Source organism: Amphiura filiformis, chromosome 20 (assembly GCF_039555335.1).
Source record: "Amphiura filiformis chromosome 20, Afil_fr2py, whole genome shotgun sequence".
Taxonomy (NCBI): domain Eukaryota; kingdom Metazoa; phylum Echinodermata; class Ophiuroidea; order Amphilepidida; family Amphiuridae; genus Amphiura; species Amphiura filiformis.
In genome coordinates, this window is record NC_092647.1 from 58,712,385 (window position 1) to 58,730,956 (window position 18,572).

Below are 18,572 nucleotides of genomic sequence, written 5' to 3' on the forward strand. Positions count from 1 at the left end.
TGCGTTCATTGGTCAAATATGTTTTTCATGGTTGTGCATGATAGGTGTTTTTTTCCTAAAAAGGAAAAAGGTCTGTGGCTCCAACTTATGTTCTTTCTATATAACTTTCCTACTTTTAGTTTTAGAATTATGATTTGTAACAGCGTAACTTCCATAAAATAATCATGCTAGTTAGAGTCAGCCCCCCCCCCCATGAATTGACTAAAACACAACAACAACAAAATTGCCAGATCGCCACATTGTTTTGATCCCCAGTAGCATGTTTTAAGTAACTGCCTCACCACCACCATTAGCAGGCAAGTTACCAGCCTGATTACATGTAGCTGTAACTTTTGATGGACCATTTTCCAATGTTTAAGATACTAAATAACAAGTTAAGACACTAAATGGAAACAATTAAAATTGTGCTCATTTTTATTGGCATCATGAAAAAGATCTGATAAATTTGGCCTGGTAACTTTGGGCCGGATTAGCAACTTTTCAGTGTACTTCTTGAGGCTTATTTTGCACACTGGTATTCAACTTGTCAGAAGATATCTTATCCTTCCCACAATCCTTTGCAACATGTAGTGTGTTCCCTATGCACTATTATGCATGTCAGCTTATTCCCCCCATAACTATGCTGCAAGAACTCACCTGTCTAACAAACTATATTGTGCTTCTAGATCATTAATAACAAGAGGTTTACGGAGCTTAGCATAAGCTATTGCCTTCTCCAGTGGAAACCCACTGGAGAAAAATGAAATTAGACTGTCACATTCTGGCCAGCTCTCCACTGGGTCATTCAGAATCATGTTCTCATCAAATATGAGGATAGAGATGCATTCAAATTTCTCAAGACGTTTGATAATCTCTCGCATTGGTTTGGAATGTGATTTCTTGCTCATGGCGCAGATCCCAGCGATGACTTTTGGTTTCATCTCCATGGCGTCCCATGGTGTCAGTCCAATGACAGGGCTATCCGTTTCCTAGGGAATAAAACCAGAATGAAACAGAATTAACTAAAAAGTATTCAATGGTACTCACTTTTGGTTATGCCGTTGCAGTACATAAAAAAATATGACAAACATCAAAATGAGTACATATTTATTGTACTATTGCCCCATAAGTCAACTTTTAAAAGACTCATGAATTGCTGACACTTAATAATCCATGCCCGATACAACCCACCTACTCAACATTTCTCCGATTTCCACTTGTTGGTATATCTGCAATTGCCAAATAAGTCAATATGTGATACACACCATATAACCCAATATTCACATCCAGTCTTAATTTCACATCAATTTTTTGATACAACAGAACTATACCAGCGGCAAAAAGAAAAGCCCTGCCAACAATTAATACATACCCACTTCCACGAAAAGCTCCAAAGCTCTTTTAACAACATTGGTAGATGGGACCAGAGTCTATGATGGGACAGGGAGGCAGCCAGGAAAATGAACACCTGACAGCAGGAAGGTGATAGCAAGTGTTCCTTCTGCCTGCTATACAAGCAACAAAACAGGCCTTTTAAACCTGGGTTGCCAACTTTATACAGACAACAGGCGGCTTATCTGGCAGCCCAATTCCAAACCAAACAAACATGCTTTGGGTGCTTACAAAATGTTCAACTTGACCCATATGGTGCTTAAACCCTTCCCACCAAATGAGAAATGTGGTATATTTAAAATTAAAATTAAGTTCTATTTTAGGAAGATGAGAAATTAGGGAAAAACATTCCTTCTTCCTGAGCAAGAAGAAGAAACATAATTACACTGATTGAGGACCTAATTTGTTTTTTTTTACAGAATACAAGACAAACTACCACTTACACATGTATGTATCACTATCAAAATCTACAGTGTATATGGGCAATTCCAAGCAAAAGTGGACATGACTCAAAAAAATAAAATTGCCTCTATGTATTTTTTTTAACTTTCATATTATTCCAAACAGACGTAATGTTCAACTACACTTTTTTCGGCATTTTTCTAACATTTTGTTTAAAAAAAAAGTATTTTTTTCGGAGAGTGTATTTTTAGTGCAAAAATCCTGTTCAACTTAGATATTTTCCAAGTGGGCCTATTTTATTACACAGGGGCACTTTTCTTTTTAATTTGATACATTTTATATCTATGAAATATGGTCTTCAAGAAATATGCTTCACATTTTGAATAGTCCCCCGCTATTTTTTTCCTTTCATTGTGTTTTCATAGCACTAAATATGGTGTAGCACGAGTTACCGAAAGATGCATTTTTTAATATATTTACAAATTGTTGGCAATTTAATTGATGCCACTTATTATTTTTCTTCTACTAGTAGTGCCTTGAGTAAAAATAGGAAATTAATATACAAAACACTATCCATCACATAATAATGACCCATTAAAAACTGTAGCACGAGTTACCAGTAGCACGAGTTACCGATGTAGCACGAGTTACCATAGCCCAATTCCCCCTGTACCAGCAAAGGTAATGCAATTACCACTTGGCAGCAATAGAGGATATCCCAACTACATGTACATGAATATATATGCATTTATATGTGACCATGGTAACAGCTTTCTAGCAGCAGTGTAGCCAGGGGGGTAAGGGGGCAGACTGCCCCATGACAAACTAGAATTATGCAGTTCGTAATTACTGCCCACACACCCCCCTCCCCACACACACACACACATACAAGTGTGTAAATAACATTAACAAAGGTTTGTAAATAAAAAATAATATGCAATATGCAAATACGCTCATTAATATTCATAAATATGCAAATAACATGACACAAAATTATACAGCACATCAGGCCATAATATCTGATTGGTTATTGCGTTTACGCTGCAGAGTGGATTAATGAAAATGTAGGCAAAATTTGCAAATAAGCTCATTAATATTCATAAATACATGTATGCAAATAACATAACACAAAACTACACAGCACATCAAGCCACCATTATCCTATCACCATACCGGTACCAACTTTGTAGTTATCGTGTTGGAGCTGCACAGTGGATTAATGAATTTGCTCCCCGGATAGCAAAACAAAGAAAGAAAGAAACAAACAACCAGGCAAGCACACATATTTGTGGGGCCAAAAAATAAAGAGAAAAGTGCCCTCCTGACAGGAAAATGAAAGTAAAAATATGGAAGGCGAAGATAGAGAAAAGATTCAAGGAGCCAGTTTCCACCTCGATCATGTGCAAAAATAGTGTAAATACCAAATTTTTGCACACACCAATATAGTCTTTTTTTTGAAGCTCAGAGACTTTACTTTGTACAGTCTCTCTAAAAAACATGCTACATGTATAGTATATATCCCACTATTAATACCTGGTCAAAATGATGCAACCAAAATTTTAGTCCCCCTAGGATCTCTAGCCTAAGAACCAATCAATTAATACAGATACTGGAAATCCTGAGATTAACAGCCACAGTGACATTACTGATACTGAGATTTGTATAGTTCTGAGATTTGTATAGGAAATTGGTTTGTTGCTGAGAGTAATGAGGCTCATTTTCCAGGTGAAGTGATTGAAATCAGGCAAATTGTATTTCAGTAATGCACCAAGCAAGAAATCACAGGAAATATTGTCTCAATCAAAAGATGACCAAACATTCTATACCTCAGAAAGCAATTAAAAAAAAAACTCTAGCCGATCATTATAAATAACCATGAACATTACAAGTTTTGTGAACGAATTTAGGATCAAATAACCTGGAAATAAAAGTTTTATCATTTGTTGACTGTTCAAGTCAACGTTGACTATTCCAAGTCAACTGTTTAAATTTAAGCCCTGTAGTATGAAATAGCCAAACAGGATGAAGCAAGGCATTTGACTTAAAAGTACATGTACCCGGTATGTAATGCTGGGATGTATGTACGGTATGTAATGTGTGTTGTACATTGTATGCTGAATGCTGTCAATACATACACTGAATAGTGGTATTTGTACATAGATGGGTTATTTGGGGGTTATTTGTACATAGATTGAGTTATTTGATCATTACACCAGTTGTTGAGGAATTGTTATAAAAAAATTGACATTTAGATGAACAATACCATTTTATATATGACCGGACAAACTGTAGCACGAAGTTACCGTAGTACGAGTTACCATGTTTTTACCAGTCAATGTAAAACTATGAGGGGCACAACTTTTTAAGGTATACCAAAACAAACCTTATCATAGCAATTACTTCTCATATAATCAATAAGACTTTAGTGTTTTTTGTTTTAGAACACCATCAAAATAAAAATGAGTGATTTTTAAGCATGTCACAGCTCGTAGCACGAGTTACCGATTTTACAGCTGTCCCATACGCATACAAAAGTTGATATCCTGAATTAGCAATACTATGAGGATCTAGCCTTGAATGTTGGGTATTAAAATACAAAAAATAAAGATTCCAATCAAATAAGTTTAAAAGCTGGAGCACAAATTATGTAAAAGGACACCCAAAAGTGTAGCACGAGTTACCGTGGAATTGCCCACATGTAATATTACATGTAAAATATCACTTGCCTTTAGAGAGACAGGTTTAATACTCCTCAAGACCCAATTAAATTATTACTACCTGGGTGGGGTACTATTTATACATGTCCTGAGATTGGTCAATAAGAAGTAGCCCACTTGTGCGCGAACTGTGTACTGCATGGCAACACTAAGCTCCTTTTATCTTTCATTGTAATTCATGACAGTGCCATGTGAGCACCATGCAACAACAATACACCTGATTGAATTTATTATTGGAAATCCTCTTTACCATGTGAGCACCACACAGCAACCACCCAAACGACTCAATTTGAGGGCCCGGTGTGAGGGTATATTAAAATGCTAAAATTTACCAGTTAAAATTATGTCCTGTTACATTTGATTACTAAAGCTTGATCACTTGAGAGGAAAATGGAAATTTTGGTAGCCTGGGTGTGCGGCGCGGAGCGCCAAACTTTGGGAACTAAGAACTGATTTGGTGCAAAATAGAGGCTTGATGAACTGAAATGTTAACATTTTGATGGGTCTTGTTAACTAAAATTGAGTCAAATTATAGGCTTTGGAGCTAAAGAATCCCAAAGTTTTCCAAATTTCAGCTAAAGAGCTACAATTGTCAGAGTTTGGGGCTCAAAGAACTGGAGCATGATCCAAATGTGGGTCTTGAGGAACTGCTGGAGAGCCTGAAAAGGGACCCTTGACCGTGTCACATACCCATACCACTAGCGTGTCCGGGGCTTTGGGGCTTCAACCCCCGCACGCACGGACCCAAAAAAAAAAAGAAGAGGAGAAAGAAAGGAAGAAAGGAAAGAAAGGAAGAAAGAAAAGAAAAGGAAGAAATAAAAGGAAAGAAAGGAAGAAGTAAATGAAAAGGAAACAAAGAAAGCCAATGATAGCTAACAATATTTGAGCCCCCCCTTCCCCGCTTAATAGATTTAGAGTACCCGGTATGCCGCCATATTACAGGCCCATGATACGTCAGAATAGACGTAGGTAATCCAGGGGAATGGAGGAGATATGCCCCCAACATTTTAAGTGGGGGTGGCGGGGGCTGGAGTATCCTTTTGCCCTGCACCTCCCAAAAAAAATCACATATACCCTTTTGGTGAATTTAGACTAAAAGAGGGCCTGAAATTATGCATTCTTAGTTCACCAAATACAAAATTTTCTTACGTAAGGGGCCCCCACCAGGGGGCCAGCCCCGTGGACCGCCGCAAACGATTGGCCTGCCAGTGTTGACAAGCTTCCTTAACCCATGATCCAAAAATTGTGCATATATAATATGTATATGATCGATGTGATTTATTATAGAGTAGACACTTTCTAATTTTTCTGCGGACTTTTTGGAAGCTTATATTGAATGTATTTTGATTTTTTTTCTTCAAAAATGTCTAGTCCAAATCAACCGATTTTGGCAAAAACAGAGCTGGGTTTTCAATGATATGGGCAAAATTTTAACAAAATATTCTTCAAAAACACATTTGGGTCATCCAGCTGGTATAGAACTACCTATATTGGTATCGTCTCATCGCCTTTTCTAGAAATTTGCGCCTAAAAGTATTTACCAATTTGCATTCTCAGAATTTAGCTTCTCAGAGGACACATCCCCCTCGAGACACCCCCTGCCATCGGCGGCGGAACCGGGGGGGCAGGGGGCCAGTGGCCCCTCCACTTTTTTGACTGGGGGGCCTGCCCACTTTATCCCGTAATGTGCTGTGTGTAACATGTCTGTGTGAACATAAATAATCAAATCTCTATTCTAGACCCTTAACATGCTTAAAGAAAGTGTAATAATGATGCACCAAATGGCTTCAATTGGACCTTCATTTTGCAAATTTTTCCAACTCCCCTGTGTTAATACACAGTGTGTATGGATAAACAAATCCCCCTTTTCGCTTCACCCAACACTAAAAGCAATAATTTATACAATAATAGTGAAAATTTGTCCACGAATGGCTTCAATTTGGGCTTTACTTCATTTAACCCATTTTCAGATTTTTCAAACTAAAATTGTACACAATAATAGTGCCAGAATGGTCCACCAAATGGCTTCAATTGGACCTTCAGTTTGCAAAAGTTTCTCACTTCTCAGGGGGCACAGCGCCCCTCAGACACCCCCCTGTGTCACCTTTTCTGTTTCTCCTTTGGACACCGGCACTTAATGTTTACAGTAATAATTTATACATTTAATAATAGTGAGAACTTGTCCACGAATGGCTTTTTAATTAATAGCTTCTTTTCACCAATTTTCGGCTTTTTCAAACTCAAATTGTGCACAATAATAATACCAAAATAGTCCACAAAATGGTCTCAATTGGTCCTTCATTTTGCAAAAGTTTCTCACTTCTGAGGGGGCCACATCCCCCTCAGACACCCCCCTACGTCGCGCAAGCGCGACGCAATATACTTAGTGCCGCAAACGATTTAGATTCAGCCCCCCCCCGCATTAACAAATCGTGCACACGCCCATGCATACCACATTTACATGTGAGTACCCCCTCTGCACAACATCAGACCCGCCCACTTAATCACACCCCATATACTCCACTCTGCTCAACAATGCATATAACTTGCCACAAACAAACTCTAGAAATATGCAGTACTGGAAGTATAATGAACTTGCGGCCGACTATACCAACATGAGTTGTAAACAACTTACCCTGTACATGCGTTTCATTGTGGTTTTATTCTAACTTGCAGCCAGGCTTGCAGCATTTATATAAGCAAGCACATTGACACCATTACCACTGTACCAGGTCCACAGCTAGCACTATTATTTATAGCTCAATATGGCATGCCAAGTGCTTTAATTAATCCACCCTGCTAATTACAATCTATATTCATTGATCAAACTCTATGCCACAGCAGTTTCAATTATTGCTACTGATAGGTGTCCATCCAGTACAGCAATTTTCCATTTGCTGTTCTTGGCATTTGCCACTTTCCATCAATTCAAGCGTACAAAATATTTGTACGTTCTTATTTTGTATGTTCTTGACATGCTATACAATGTACATGCTACCACTGCACTATGCATGATACCAATTCACTGGAATCATATGCTGGAATCAAGCGTAAACAACCTGTCAGTTCTATCTGCACACAAGGACGCTGCAATAATAATTGCAATTTGCAGGCTTCCATGTGTGCAATGCATAGGCATGTGTATAATCAGAAATAATGGCACCAAAGTGTGACAAAAGGGTCAAAATTATAAGTAGAGTTCATTGTTGTCTTATTGTAAGCAAAACATACCTAAATTTAAGAAAACATAAAAAAAATTGCATCAGTAATGTTACTAGATATATTTTTTTAATTGGTTTATTGGCAAAAGTTGTCTAAAATCTTCAAAAACAAAAACACAAAAGTTCCATGTCATTCTTTGTCATATTTTGTAAATCATGCAGGAGTTGTTCTCAGCATCAGACATTTGCTAAATAATTTTTTATTACATTATTATTATACCCAATTCTTCTGGGGAAATCTCCAAGGAGCCAAAAGGGTTGAAATGCTGATTTTTCATTAAAGCATGTACTTGTCATGGGCGGGGGGCCAAGGGTTCCAACTGGTACCATCCAATAACATCATGACTGATGTCCCCATCTACATCATACCAGTGGCGTAGCGTCATAGGGGCACGGGGAGGGGGGTGCCCCCAATCGATTGCAAAATTTAGAAAATCCCATAGGAAAAGTACCAAAAACGGCTTGTGCCCCTAATCAGACCCGTGCCCCCCATCAAGGTCGGTGCCCCCAATATGATGACCCACGCCACGCCACTGCACCATATAATAACTTTGTTTGATAAAAACTGCCCTCTTCTAACATATCATTCACATGGAGCACTTAGCTCCAATGTTATAAATAGAGGGCAGTATATATATCTTCACTGTGTTGTAAAATTGCTCACATGAAAAGCTTCCTCAACAATCAATCAACTTTATTTCCAAATCACAACAACAACAAAACAAGTGAAATGGGACAATAAGGCCCGGGAAGCACTCCAATATTGGAGGTGACGCATATGTAGGGACGTTAAGACCCCCCTTTTCAGTGTTGCTGTCACCCAAAAACCCCGTATTTGTTTACGAACACATGTTTTGTCACCCGAAGATCCCCTATTTTTCCATTTGATCTGTCACCCAAAGGCCCTTATTTTTCAATTTGAACAGCAAATTTCATTTACATTGTATCACTGATTATGTTACTTATTTTGAAAAAAAAATAAACAAAGAAATTTGAAGCCATTTAGAACTAGAAATTCAATGTTAAGGGTTTCTGTGGCACTATTTCGGTTCTCACCCAAAATTTCCATTTAAGAAAAAGGCCATGTTCTCACCCAATGACCCCATATTTTTGACATTTTGCCCTCACTGAATGCCCCTTACTGTGAAAGTGTCAGCCCTACACCTATATCAATTTCATGTTGAAGTCCCCCCCGGCAATAAGGCCTATGAAACAGATACCAATGACACAAAAGACTTGTGATCCCCTATTTTTCCATTTGATCTGTCACCCAAAGGCCCTTATTTTTCAATTTGAACAGCAAATTTCATTTACATTGTATCACTGATTATGTTACTTATTTTGAAAAAAAAATAAACAAAGAAATTTGAAGCCATTTAGAACTAGAAATTCAATGTTAGGGGTTTCTGTGGCACTATTTCGGTTCTCACCCAAAATTTCCATTTAAGAAAAAGGCCATGTTCTCACCCAATGACCCCATATTTTTGACATTTTGCCCTCACTGAATGCCCCTTACTGTGAAAATGTCAGCCCTACACCTATATCAATTTCATGTTGAAGTCCCCCCGGCAATAAGGCCTATGAAACAGATACCAATGACACAAAAGACTTACTTACATGTAGCACTCCATTCAGTTTCATACTTATTTAAGTTGTATGCTTACAAAAAGCCTTAGATTTGCAAATTTGACTGAGTTCATCACCATTTACACCAGATATGCAGCGCCTGACGGGCAGAATGTCAAATTTGGTGGTGTTTTAATTTTGCAGGGGGCAAATTAGACCCAGTTTCAATTTATAATCACTTGTCAAAAAATATGTACTATTAAGGGGGTACTACACCCCTGCCCAATTTTGTGCCCATTTTTGCATTTTTCTCAAAAATTATAGCGCATTGGGGACAAGTAAGATATGTATATTATAGGGCAATGACTACAACTACTGCACTGGAAATTTTATTTCAGCACAGACAACAGTTGTGGAGTTACAGTCAAAAATGAGGGAAACCCAATATTTGATCAATAAATCAATAACTACTTGCTTTGAGTTGCTGAATTTTCAGTACAGTAGTTGTAGTCCTTGCCCCTATAATATACATATCTTACTTGTTACCAATGTGCTACAATTTTGAGAAAAATGCAAAAATAGGCACAAATTGACAGGGGTGTAGTACCCCTTAATATATCACAAATTACATGACCCATTCAGAATTGGGCCCCAGTCAGAACTCTTGCACCCCTCCACCAGTAAAAACACAATCTACAAAAATATTCACTTTTGCGGCAATTAATGAGTAAAATTCCCCTGTGACACACAATTTTTTTCCCTTCTGGTGCTGCCACTGGGTAGGCCTACTATTAAAGCCGATTTAAAGTTACTCTTCCTGAAACAAACTTACCTCATCATTATCAATGGTCGGCATTATGATCAATAAATTAAGCAGTTAGCATGCATGTTGAGTGCGTGTTGTGTTGCGCTGTCTGTTCAACTGTCTAAAAGTTGTATTTTGGGACAAATTTATATTGACTTGTCTGTCTTTGTGTAAAATAAATATCATATCACTGTGTTTGTTTACTGTCTGGTGAATTACCATCTCATATCTACACTGTTTTTGTGGCAATTAAAAACAATAGTGTGTTCACATGGTAGTTACTCCTAGGTATAAACTTACACTTATAGCAATAAACTAGAGTGGTCAGTGCACCATAGCTGAACCATGGGGCTTCGGCAGTATATTGTCATTCCACTTTTGCTCTTTCATTACACCACCTTGGGGGCCCGGTGTCATACTTTTGTAGAAAAGGCCCAATATGCATATTGATGTGTGTCTTTGAAAGGAATATGAGCCTTATGAAGAGATTTAAAGAGAGCATTAGAGAGTGATTGCTCTCGCTCTCCTCAAAAGGCAGTCCGGGGGCATACCTTCTTAAAATTTCTTTCCAGATATGGAAGGGACCCAAAATATGAACATCAACCTGAGGCTTACGATGAGTATCACCCAAGGATGAGGAAAATATTTTTATTATATTCTTTACTTTTTTTCTTCTTTCATATGACACCACTCGAGGGTCATACTTCTTGGCATTTCATGATTGATATGAAAGGACCCAAAATATGAATATTAACCTGGATCTTATGAGGTTCAATAAACTTACTCCAACCATAGTTCACACAGTTACTACTCATCAACCCTGTTACTCCGATCAATTGATGCAACTCAAACACAGGGCCCGGGACACAGGGCTTCTGTCTGCCTTGATTCTGACCGTGTGAACGTGACTTCAGCTGCACTTGATCACAGTGTGGCATACCTTTTAAAGGTCTATCTAAATGTCAACATTCGCTTCGGAGTTATCTAACCATGGGTCAGCTCTACAACACTAGAGATTCCATTGGAAGTAAATTATGCTATCAGTCTACTTGTTATTTAAACTGATTAAAAGATGTAGAGCAGACTTTATACTTGTTGACTATTTTAATATGGATACTGTTCAAGTGGTAATTTTCGCGTACAGTTATTTTCGCGAATTGGAGACATTTTAGTGATTATTATTTTTGCGATTGCCTAGTCTTGCCCTATATTTGCAATACATTATACATATATTCGCAAGGTGTTAATTTCGCGGATGGCACTCCAATCGGGAAATCTGCGAAAATAATACCCTCATGAAAATTACCACTTATGATAGTACCAATGCAAATTACATGCATGTAGTCCTATAGTACATACATACATACATACATACATTAAATTCTTATAAGGCGCAATATCCATTATGATCAAGGCGCCATACAAAATACAACAAATAATACCACATGAAATATAATACAAAGCAAAAATACAAATTCAGATTAAAACAAATGAGTTTTCAAGAGTTTTTGAAAACTGCAATTGAGCCGGCATTTCTTACATGCTGCGGAAGTGAGTTCCAAAGTGATGGGCCTGCAACAGAGAAGGCTTGTTCACCTATACATTTCTTACTAAATGGTATTGCAAGAAGAGTAAGTTGGCAAGATATTCAGGACCACAGTCATTGAGACATTTGTAAACATGAAGACATATCTTAAATTGAATACGTTTTGTGACCGGTAACCAGTGCAGTTTTTTCAGAAGGGGTGATGGACTATCGAGTCTGGATGCATAGAAGATCAGTTTTGCCGCTCGGTATTCCTTTCCATGCCCATTGCATTTCTAAAGCAAAATATTCCCAGACAATCCCATTTCTGACCACATAGTCATAAAATTAAGGGGTACTACACCCTGGCCAATTTTGTGCCTATTTTTATATTTTCTCAAAAATTATAGCACATTGGTGACAAGTAAGATATGTATATTATAGGGGCAAGGATTACAACTACTGTACTGAAAATTCAGCAACTCAAAGCAAGTAGTTATTGATTTATTGATCAAATATTGGGTTTCCCTCATTTTTGACTGTAACTCCACAACTGTTGTCTGTGCTGAAATAAAATTTCTATTGCAGTAGTTGTAGTCCTTGCCCCTATAATATACATATCTTACTTGTCCCCAATGCGCTATAATTTTGGAGAAAAATGCAAAAATAGGCACAAAATTGGGCAGGGGTGTAGTACCCCCTTAAGATACCAAACAATCAGTAATTAATACTAATTTAAAGCCATATTATAACATTTCTGTAAAAATAGATTAGTATTAATTTTCCATAAAATGTTAGCTTTTACTGTCAGATATGTCCCCTTTTAATTTTGAGCTGAACAAATGAGGTAAAGCATAGAAAATTGGGATTTACGACTACCCAATTTACATTACAATCATGTAAAAAACAGAATTAAAATTTTTTGAGGGCGTTCTCCTCAGCAAATGTTATAATATGGCTTTAAGATACCAAACAATTTTTTCATGCGGTAACTAGTCAATCTAGCAACATATAGTATAAAAGTTGCTGGTAACCAGCATTTCAAAAAGGGGTGTAGCACTGACTGAGTTGATGTGATGTGATTCAATACAATATCTGGTTTGATAGGATGGGTCGATTGGAAGGAACAAAATTTAATCTTTCCCCAGAGCAGCCAACGCATAAACATTGAACGCCAAAAAAAAAAAAAAAAAAAAAAAAAAATATATAAAATAGTGCATCTGGCCGGATTTGAACCAGCGACCTTTGTAATACTAGCACAACACTCTAGACAACTGAGCCACTGAGGCATGCTGGAGAAGAGCGTAAGATACTAAGATATAAAAATCTGTGTATTACATGCAGGGTCTTAGGCAGGATTTAAAGGTTTGGGTGTGTAAATTAAAAAAACTGGGTGTGTAAATTTAAGATTTGTGTACAAAGTATAGGCCATGTGGGCAAAAACTGGGTGTGTGTTTACACATTTGTGTACATCCATATCAAAGGATGCACTTGTCGGCTGCTACATGTGTCTCTTTTTACATAATTAGCTAGGAACAAAAACAAGACTCATATCAAGTGGAGGTGATTTCAAATCATCCCCAAGTCACATGGTTTGAGAGTACAGCTAGAACATTCCCTAAACCCTGGCTTTGGGACGATTTTGAAGTGACCTCCAGTTGAGATGAATCTGTTATATATTCCTAGCTATTATGCAAAATGAGACACATGTAGCAGCCGACAAGTGCATCCTTTCGATATGGATGTACACATTTGGGTGTGTACACACTCCCTACACGGCTGGCTGCCTTTAAGCCCTTGATTACATGTAGGTTCAAATGATGTTTGTAGCATTCCTATTGGAAGGCATCAGAGTGAGTCGGTGCCGTTGGTTAATTTTTTCCATGATGTCGCAGAATTTCATGATTTTAGGCAAAAAAACTATAAAAAAAACTAAATAAAAAATGAATTTGCCGTTTCAGCTGACATGGACGCACCAAGAAAAATGAATGCGCCCGGGCCCCGGGGGCTTTGAGACATATCTTTTTTGCCTTATACATGCATTTTGCTTTTGCTCAAACCACAGATATTGGAACATATTTGTGCTCAAACATTTTAATAACACAGGTAATGTTAGTTATAAGGGCATGAGCTGCATGAAAACATTTTTAAAATGTTTCATATGAAAAAACACTACAACAACATTTAAAAAATGCTGTGAAATTGTTAATATAAAATATCATCTGGCAAACATTTGTGCAATATATTTTGTCAACTCCTGATAACATTATGCAAGAATATTTGCATCAAGTTTTCAAAAATGTTTTCCGAATGTTATTAAAATGAAGCACTTTATCCTATAATTTCAAGTATTATACTTGGGTGCTCCACATAAGATTTTATGGGTTGAATTGTATTGAATATGTGCATTCAACAAAAAGCTTAAAATGGGTTTGAGGCGCCAGTTTTTTTCTCTCGACCTGCATATTGTCAGTCTGAAGTTGTAAAATAAACTATCTGGAGAGTGGACTATAATTGATCAGCATTAGGGCTACTCACCGATCTATTTATGACCTGGTCATCTCCTAGGTAGAATGACACTTTGGGTCCTGATTCAGACTCTGTAGCTTCTCTTCCATTCTCTTGACTCTCCTCTGGTATGTCCATATTTGGCCTAATATTAGGGTTCTGCAATGGATAACAAGATATGTACCAATACTTTGTTATTGTTTTATGGTACCGGTACCGTACCAATAAGAATTACTTATTTAATATGTCTTCATCATCCTCACAAACAAAAACAGTTTCAATTGCCAAGCCTCAAAAATTAGCAGATCTGGACAAGGAGCCTTCTGATTAGCTCTGAATTCAACCAAAACTTCAACCACATTTGTCACGTCAAAATATGTATGTGCGCAATTGACTACGCATGATGTCGCAGAAAAAAATGCATTTTTGACCTATTTTGGTCAATTTACACAAAAACAAGGTCAGGTACTCCCAAGTTTTTTGCGCAATTTTACAGAGCTCTTTATTTTTAATAATACCGTATCGTATATAATTTTGTCTCAACAATTTTTTTCTACAACGCAAAATGTGGTCTATTTTGGGCAAATTGCTGATTTTGCCATTGAAGTCTACAGAGAGTTTTGGAAATGTACACCTCTTTTAAGGTGGGACAGGTGACTTTATTTTGACACCTCAAGTGTCTCAGTACATGTAGGTGACCCGGAAATATGTCACTTCCGAACAGGAGCCGTTGAAAACAAAGCACAGCGCAGCGCAAAAACCAAACAACAACACAACATCGGCATTTACGTTTTGTTTGTTGTCAACGGCATATAACCCGGATGTTAACAACTTACCCGGATGACCATGGTGACCTATAGTGACATTGTATAGTGGAGCTACTTTTTTTAAATGGCTATAAATATTCGCTAATTAAATCATATACGCAAATTAGCAAACTAATGTTGGTTTCATACTACCATGCCGCTGACCGGCCTGGCGCACGCGCATTGCAGACAACGAACACAATCAAGGCTTGTCATTGACTGATACGCCATGCCGCTTTGATTTTGATTTTTCATGATTTAATTTGTCTTATTTTCTTCTCTTTAATTTTGCTTTTATCTTTTTCTCTTTAGGCCCTATTCATTTCTTATAAATACGCATTTGAATGTTTTTTCTTCCTTTTTCATTTGCATGCCACTAGTAATTCTTTATATTATTTTTCTTTATTTTAATTTAGATTTTCTATTTCTGTTCTCGTCATCTTTCTGTCCATTTCTTCAAAAATATATTTCTTTTCTCCTTACGATTTTTATTTCTTTCTTGATTTCATAGTATTCCTTTCCTCCTGATCCTTTCCTTTTACATTTTTTCTTCATATTTCTTTATTCATTCGAAATATTTACTTTCTTTCTCAATTCGTTCCTATATTTCCTTTTTCATTACTTAAATTGGCTTACATTTTTACTGTTTTTCTATTAGGCCGTGTAAAATTAATATTTTGGTTCTCGCCCCTCCCTCCTCAATTTCTGGGATTTGTCAGATTTTTTTTTTTTTTTAGATTTTTCAATTTTTTAGACTTTGGAATGATTTATGAAATCTTCATACATATAAATAAGTTTATTAGAGAACAAGCATCACTTCCAAGTCTTTTTGTGGTACTCTAGGGGTTTATCCTCAGAATCTCACATTTGAAAAAAAAAAAAAAAGGGCCTCATCGCTTCCTCGAGCACTGTTGGAGAAGACCGAAAACTACTGACAATGCTAATTTTACATTGGAAAAAAAAAAAAAAAAAAAAACACCTCCCTCCCTCATCAATTCATGAAAATCCTCTGGACGAGAACCAAAACATTAATTTTATACGGCCTTATAATACACAATTCATTTCATTATAGACCTGTAATATTTTACTCTTTCAACCTATTAATAGCTAGGCCTACGATCAGTGTCCGAAATAAGGAAAATATGGAGGTTATCCCGAGGATAACGAAAGTATAAATTCTGCTTGTCCTCACTACATTTTGGTTGTCCCCAAAATGTGTAATACTTTTGGAGGAAAAATATAGTGGTTGTCCAGGGATAAGTACATAGCTCAATATGGTTGTCCCCAGTGATTTTTGGACAAGAGGACAAGAGGATAAGTGCTTATTTCGAACACTGCCTACGATCATGATGATGTATTTCAGTGGTTTTTTTTCTTTCTTTTTTCTTTTGTTTTTCTGTCATTTTTTGTATCAATGCATCGTGCCCCGACTTCCGATCGATATATGTAATAAGCCCAATCGGCATTGGAAGTTTGCAATGCATTGTAGGACAGTTTTTGCAGTTTTGGGACACTTTGTCCTTTGACCTTTCAGAAAATTCAGAAATATTGGGCTTTTGTACGTACAAAATATAATCTAAAATGTTTTACAAATTACAATATTTAAAACAAAAAAAAATTATATGAAAAATATTAGTATTTTATAAATTAATTAATTGGTATTTTTAATGATCAAAATTACGACAATAATAAGAAAATTAATAATAATTACGTCAATTTTCCAGATATGTCAAAGTGTCGAGTCCCAAAACTGCTCTAAAAAAACGGAAGTTAGAATGGCGATTGGGCTTATTGAGTGGATAACGGTCACAGGCACGGAGAAGCTCGGAGAGAGAACAATAGCTTGAGTGTTTGATTGACAAGGTTAGGCTGTCGTCCCGTAGGGCGTAGGCGTAGCCGCTTGTGCTCAAAAGTCATAAACTGATAAAGTGAGGTCCGGTCTGGCACCCCCTTTTTTTTCGTGATTTAATGTCTTGTCTACACATATTAATGTACAAAATATGTCAATTTAAAGAAATTAGGTCGATAGGTTTAGTTACGACGGAAAAACATTAATTTTACTGTAGTGTAGGGCTATTAATAATCACGCAAGACAAATAAATGAAAAGTTGCCGAATTCGGCAACTTCATCATGTCACCCGTGCATTACTTGCATGCGTGCCATTCATGCCATTTGAAACAAATTATTAATATGCAAATACCTACCTAAAGCTTAATCCACATCGTCCTAACTTTGCAATCCATTACCTTAATTGAAACAAAGATATCATGGAAGAATCTGCGCGGCTAAGCTCAGCTCGAAAGCTTTTTCCGGGGCTTTTTCCTGACTTTTCGGGCAGTTCCAATCCACAGCAGCAACAGGCTAAATCCAAGTGTTTCTAAAGTGATTTTAAATTAAGATTAATTTTAATGCAGGTTTTAATGCGCACATGCATGCATTACCTTTTTGAAATGCCGAGTGCGAGCGCGAGTGGGAGGGTTTTCAATGAAATATTTTTTGTGTAAAACCGTTCACAAACACTTGTTGGGGGGGGGGGGGGCGGATGAAAAAAGGGGGGCCCTGAAATTTTTTGACCCTCCTAAGGGGGGGGGGCCTGAAAAAAATGACCAAAAATGGGAAAATTGAGTTTATATGCTTTTCTATGGGGTTTACCAATAATTTTCATGTCAAAAAGGGGGCCCTGAAATTTTCGAGGTTTGTAAAGGGGGGGGGTGGGGGGCGAACAATTTTCGCGATAATTTTTTTTTGCTTCAGGCCCCCCCTTACAAGTGTTTATGAACGGTCCCTTACATAAACGATTTTGATTTTTATAGGCCTACGCCAAAATATTTAGTAAATGCAAGTTGGATCTATGGTAAATGTAGTGAAAATGAAGACTGAAATGGTGGTGAAAAATCTGCAAAGGTTTCTTGGCACGTCAAGGGGGGGGGGAGATTTTTTGGCACGGCCAAACGGGGGCAAGCGATTCATTGGCAGACCATTTTGAAAATTCACCACCCTAGGCAGGGGTACACATTTGTATGAGAAAGGAAATCTACCATCTTATCAAAACTCCCGTGTTAATCCAATGCACATTTTGCTTCACCGGGCCGCCATGACTTGGTCGCGTTTGGAAGAGGGGTGTCACCATTAACCGTAATAGGTACAAATTTAGTACTTTCTGTCAATCAAGTCATAGATTTGTATTTAAAATCTATGATCAAGTATGGTTTATTTTCTACATGTCAATAACCAAGATAGATGCAAAGATATACAATCAGATTATGACAATTAGAGAATAAATGATAGGATTTTGTCTTTTGCCTATCCAATAGACCTTTTTCTCAGACGTCACCAATCAATCGATATTGGGGTCCAGCATTCGAGTCATCAGCACCCAACGCAAATGCCGCGCCGGCGCGCGCGATCAACTTTGCGCCGCGCTAGGCGTCCTGCGCGGAATTGCCAGCTCGCAGTACGCATTTAGTTCGCCACGGTGTAAAAAGTAAACAAAAATGTGAAACAAAACAAAGATTAATTTTCAAATAGCATGGCGGTTTTTCCGTATCTTTTGTATTTTGTGGTGTCAAAACAATCTGAAACAAAGGTAATCAGTATATAGTTCCCTTTTAATAAAAAAATTATTTTATGGAAGCTAATGTGAAAGATGA

General features: G+C 37.3%; 1 protein-coding gene across 1 annotated transcript in view; it reads right to left on the minus strand.

The window, feature by feature from the left end:
• LOC140142410 (inositol hexakisphosphate and diphosphoinositol-pentakisphosphate kinase 2-like) overlaps positions 1-17,283 on the minus strand; it is a 65,007-nt gene extending 47,724 nt beyond the window's left edge. The window contains exons 1-3 of the mRNA XM_072164380.1: positions 17,127-17,283; positions 14,146-14,274; positions 637-968 (exon numbers count right to left, since the gene is read on the minus strand). Of these exons, the coding sequence (XP_072020481.1) occupies positions 637-968; positions 14,146-14,253 (440 nt within the window). The 5' untranslated portion in view covers positions 14,254-14,274; positions 17,127-17,283. The remainder of the gene's footprint in view (positions 1-636; positions 969-14,145; positions 14,275-17,126) is intronic.
• Between the last annotated feature and the right edge of the window lie 1,289 nt (positions 17,284-18,572).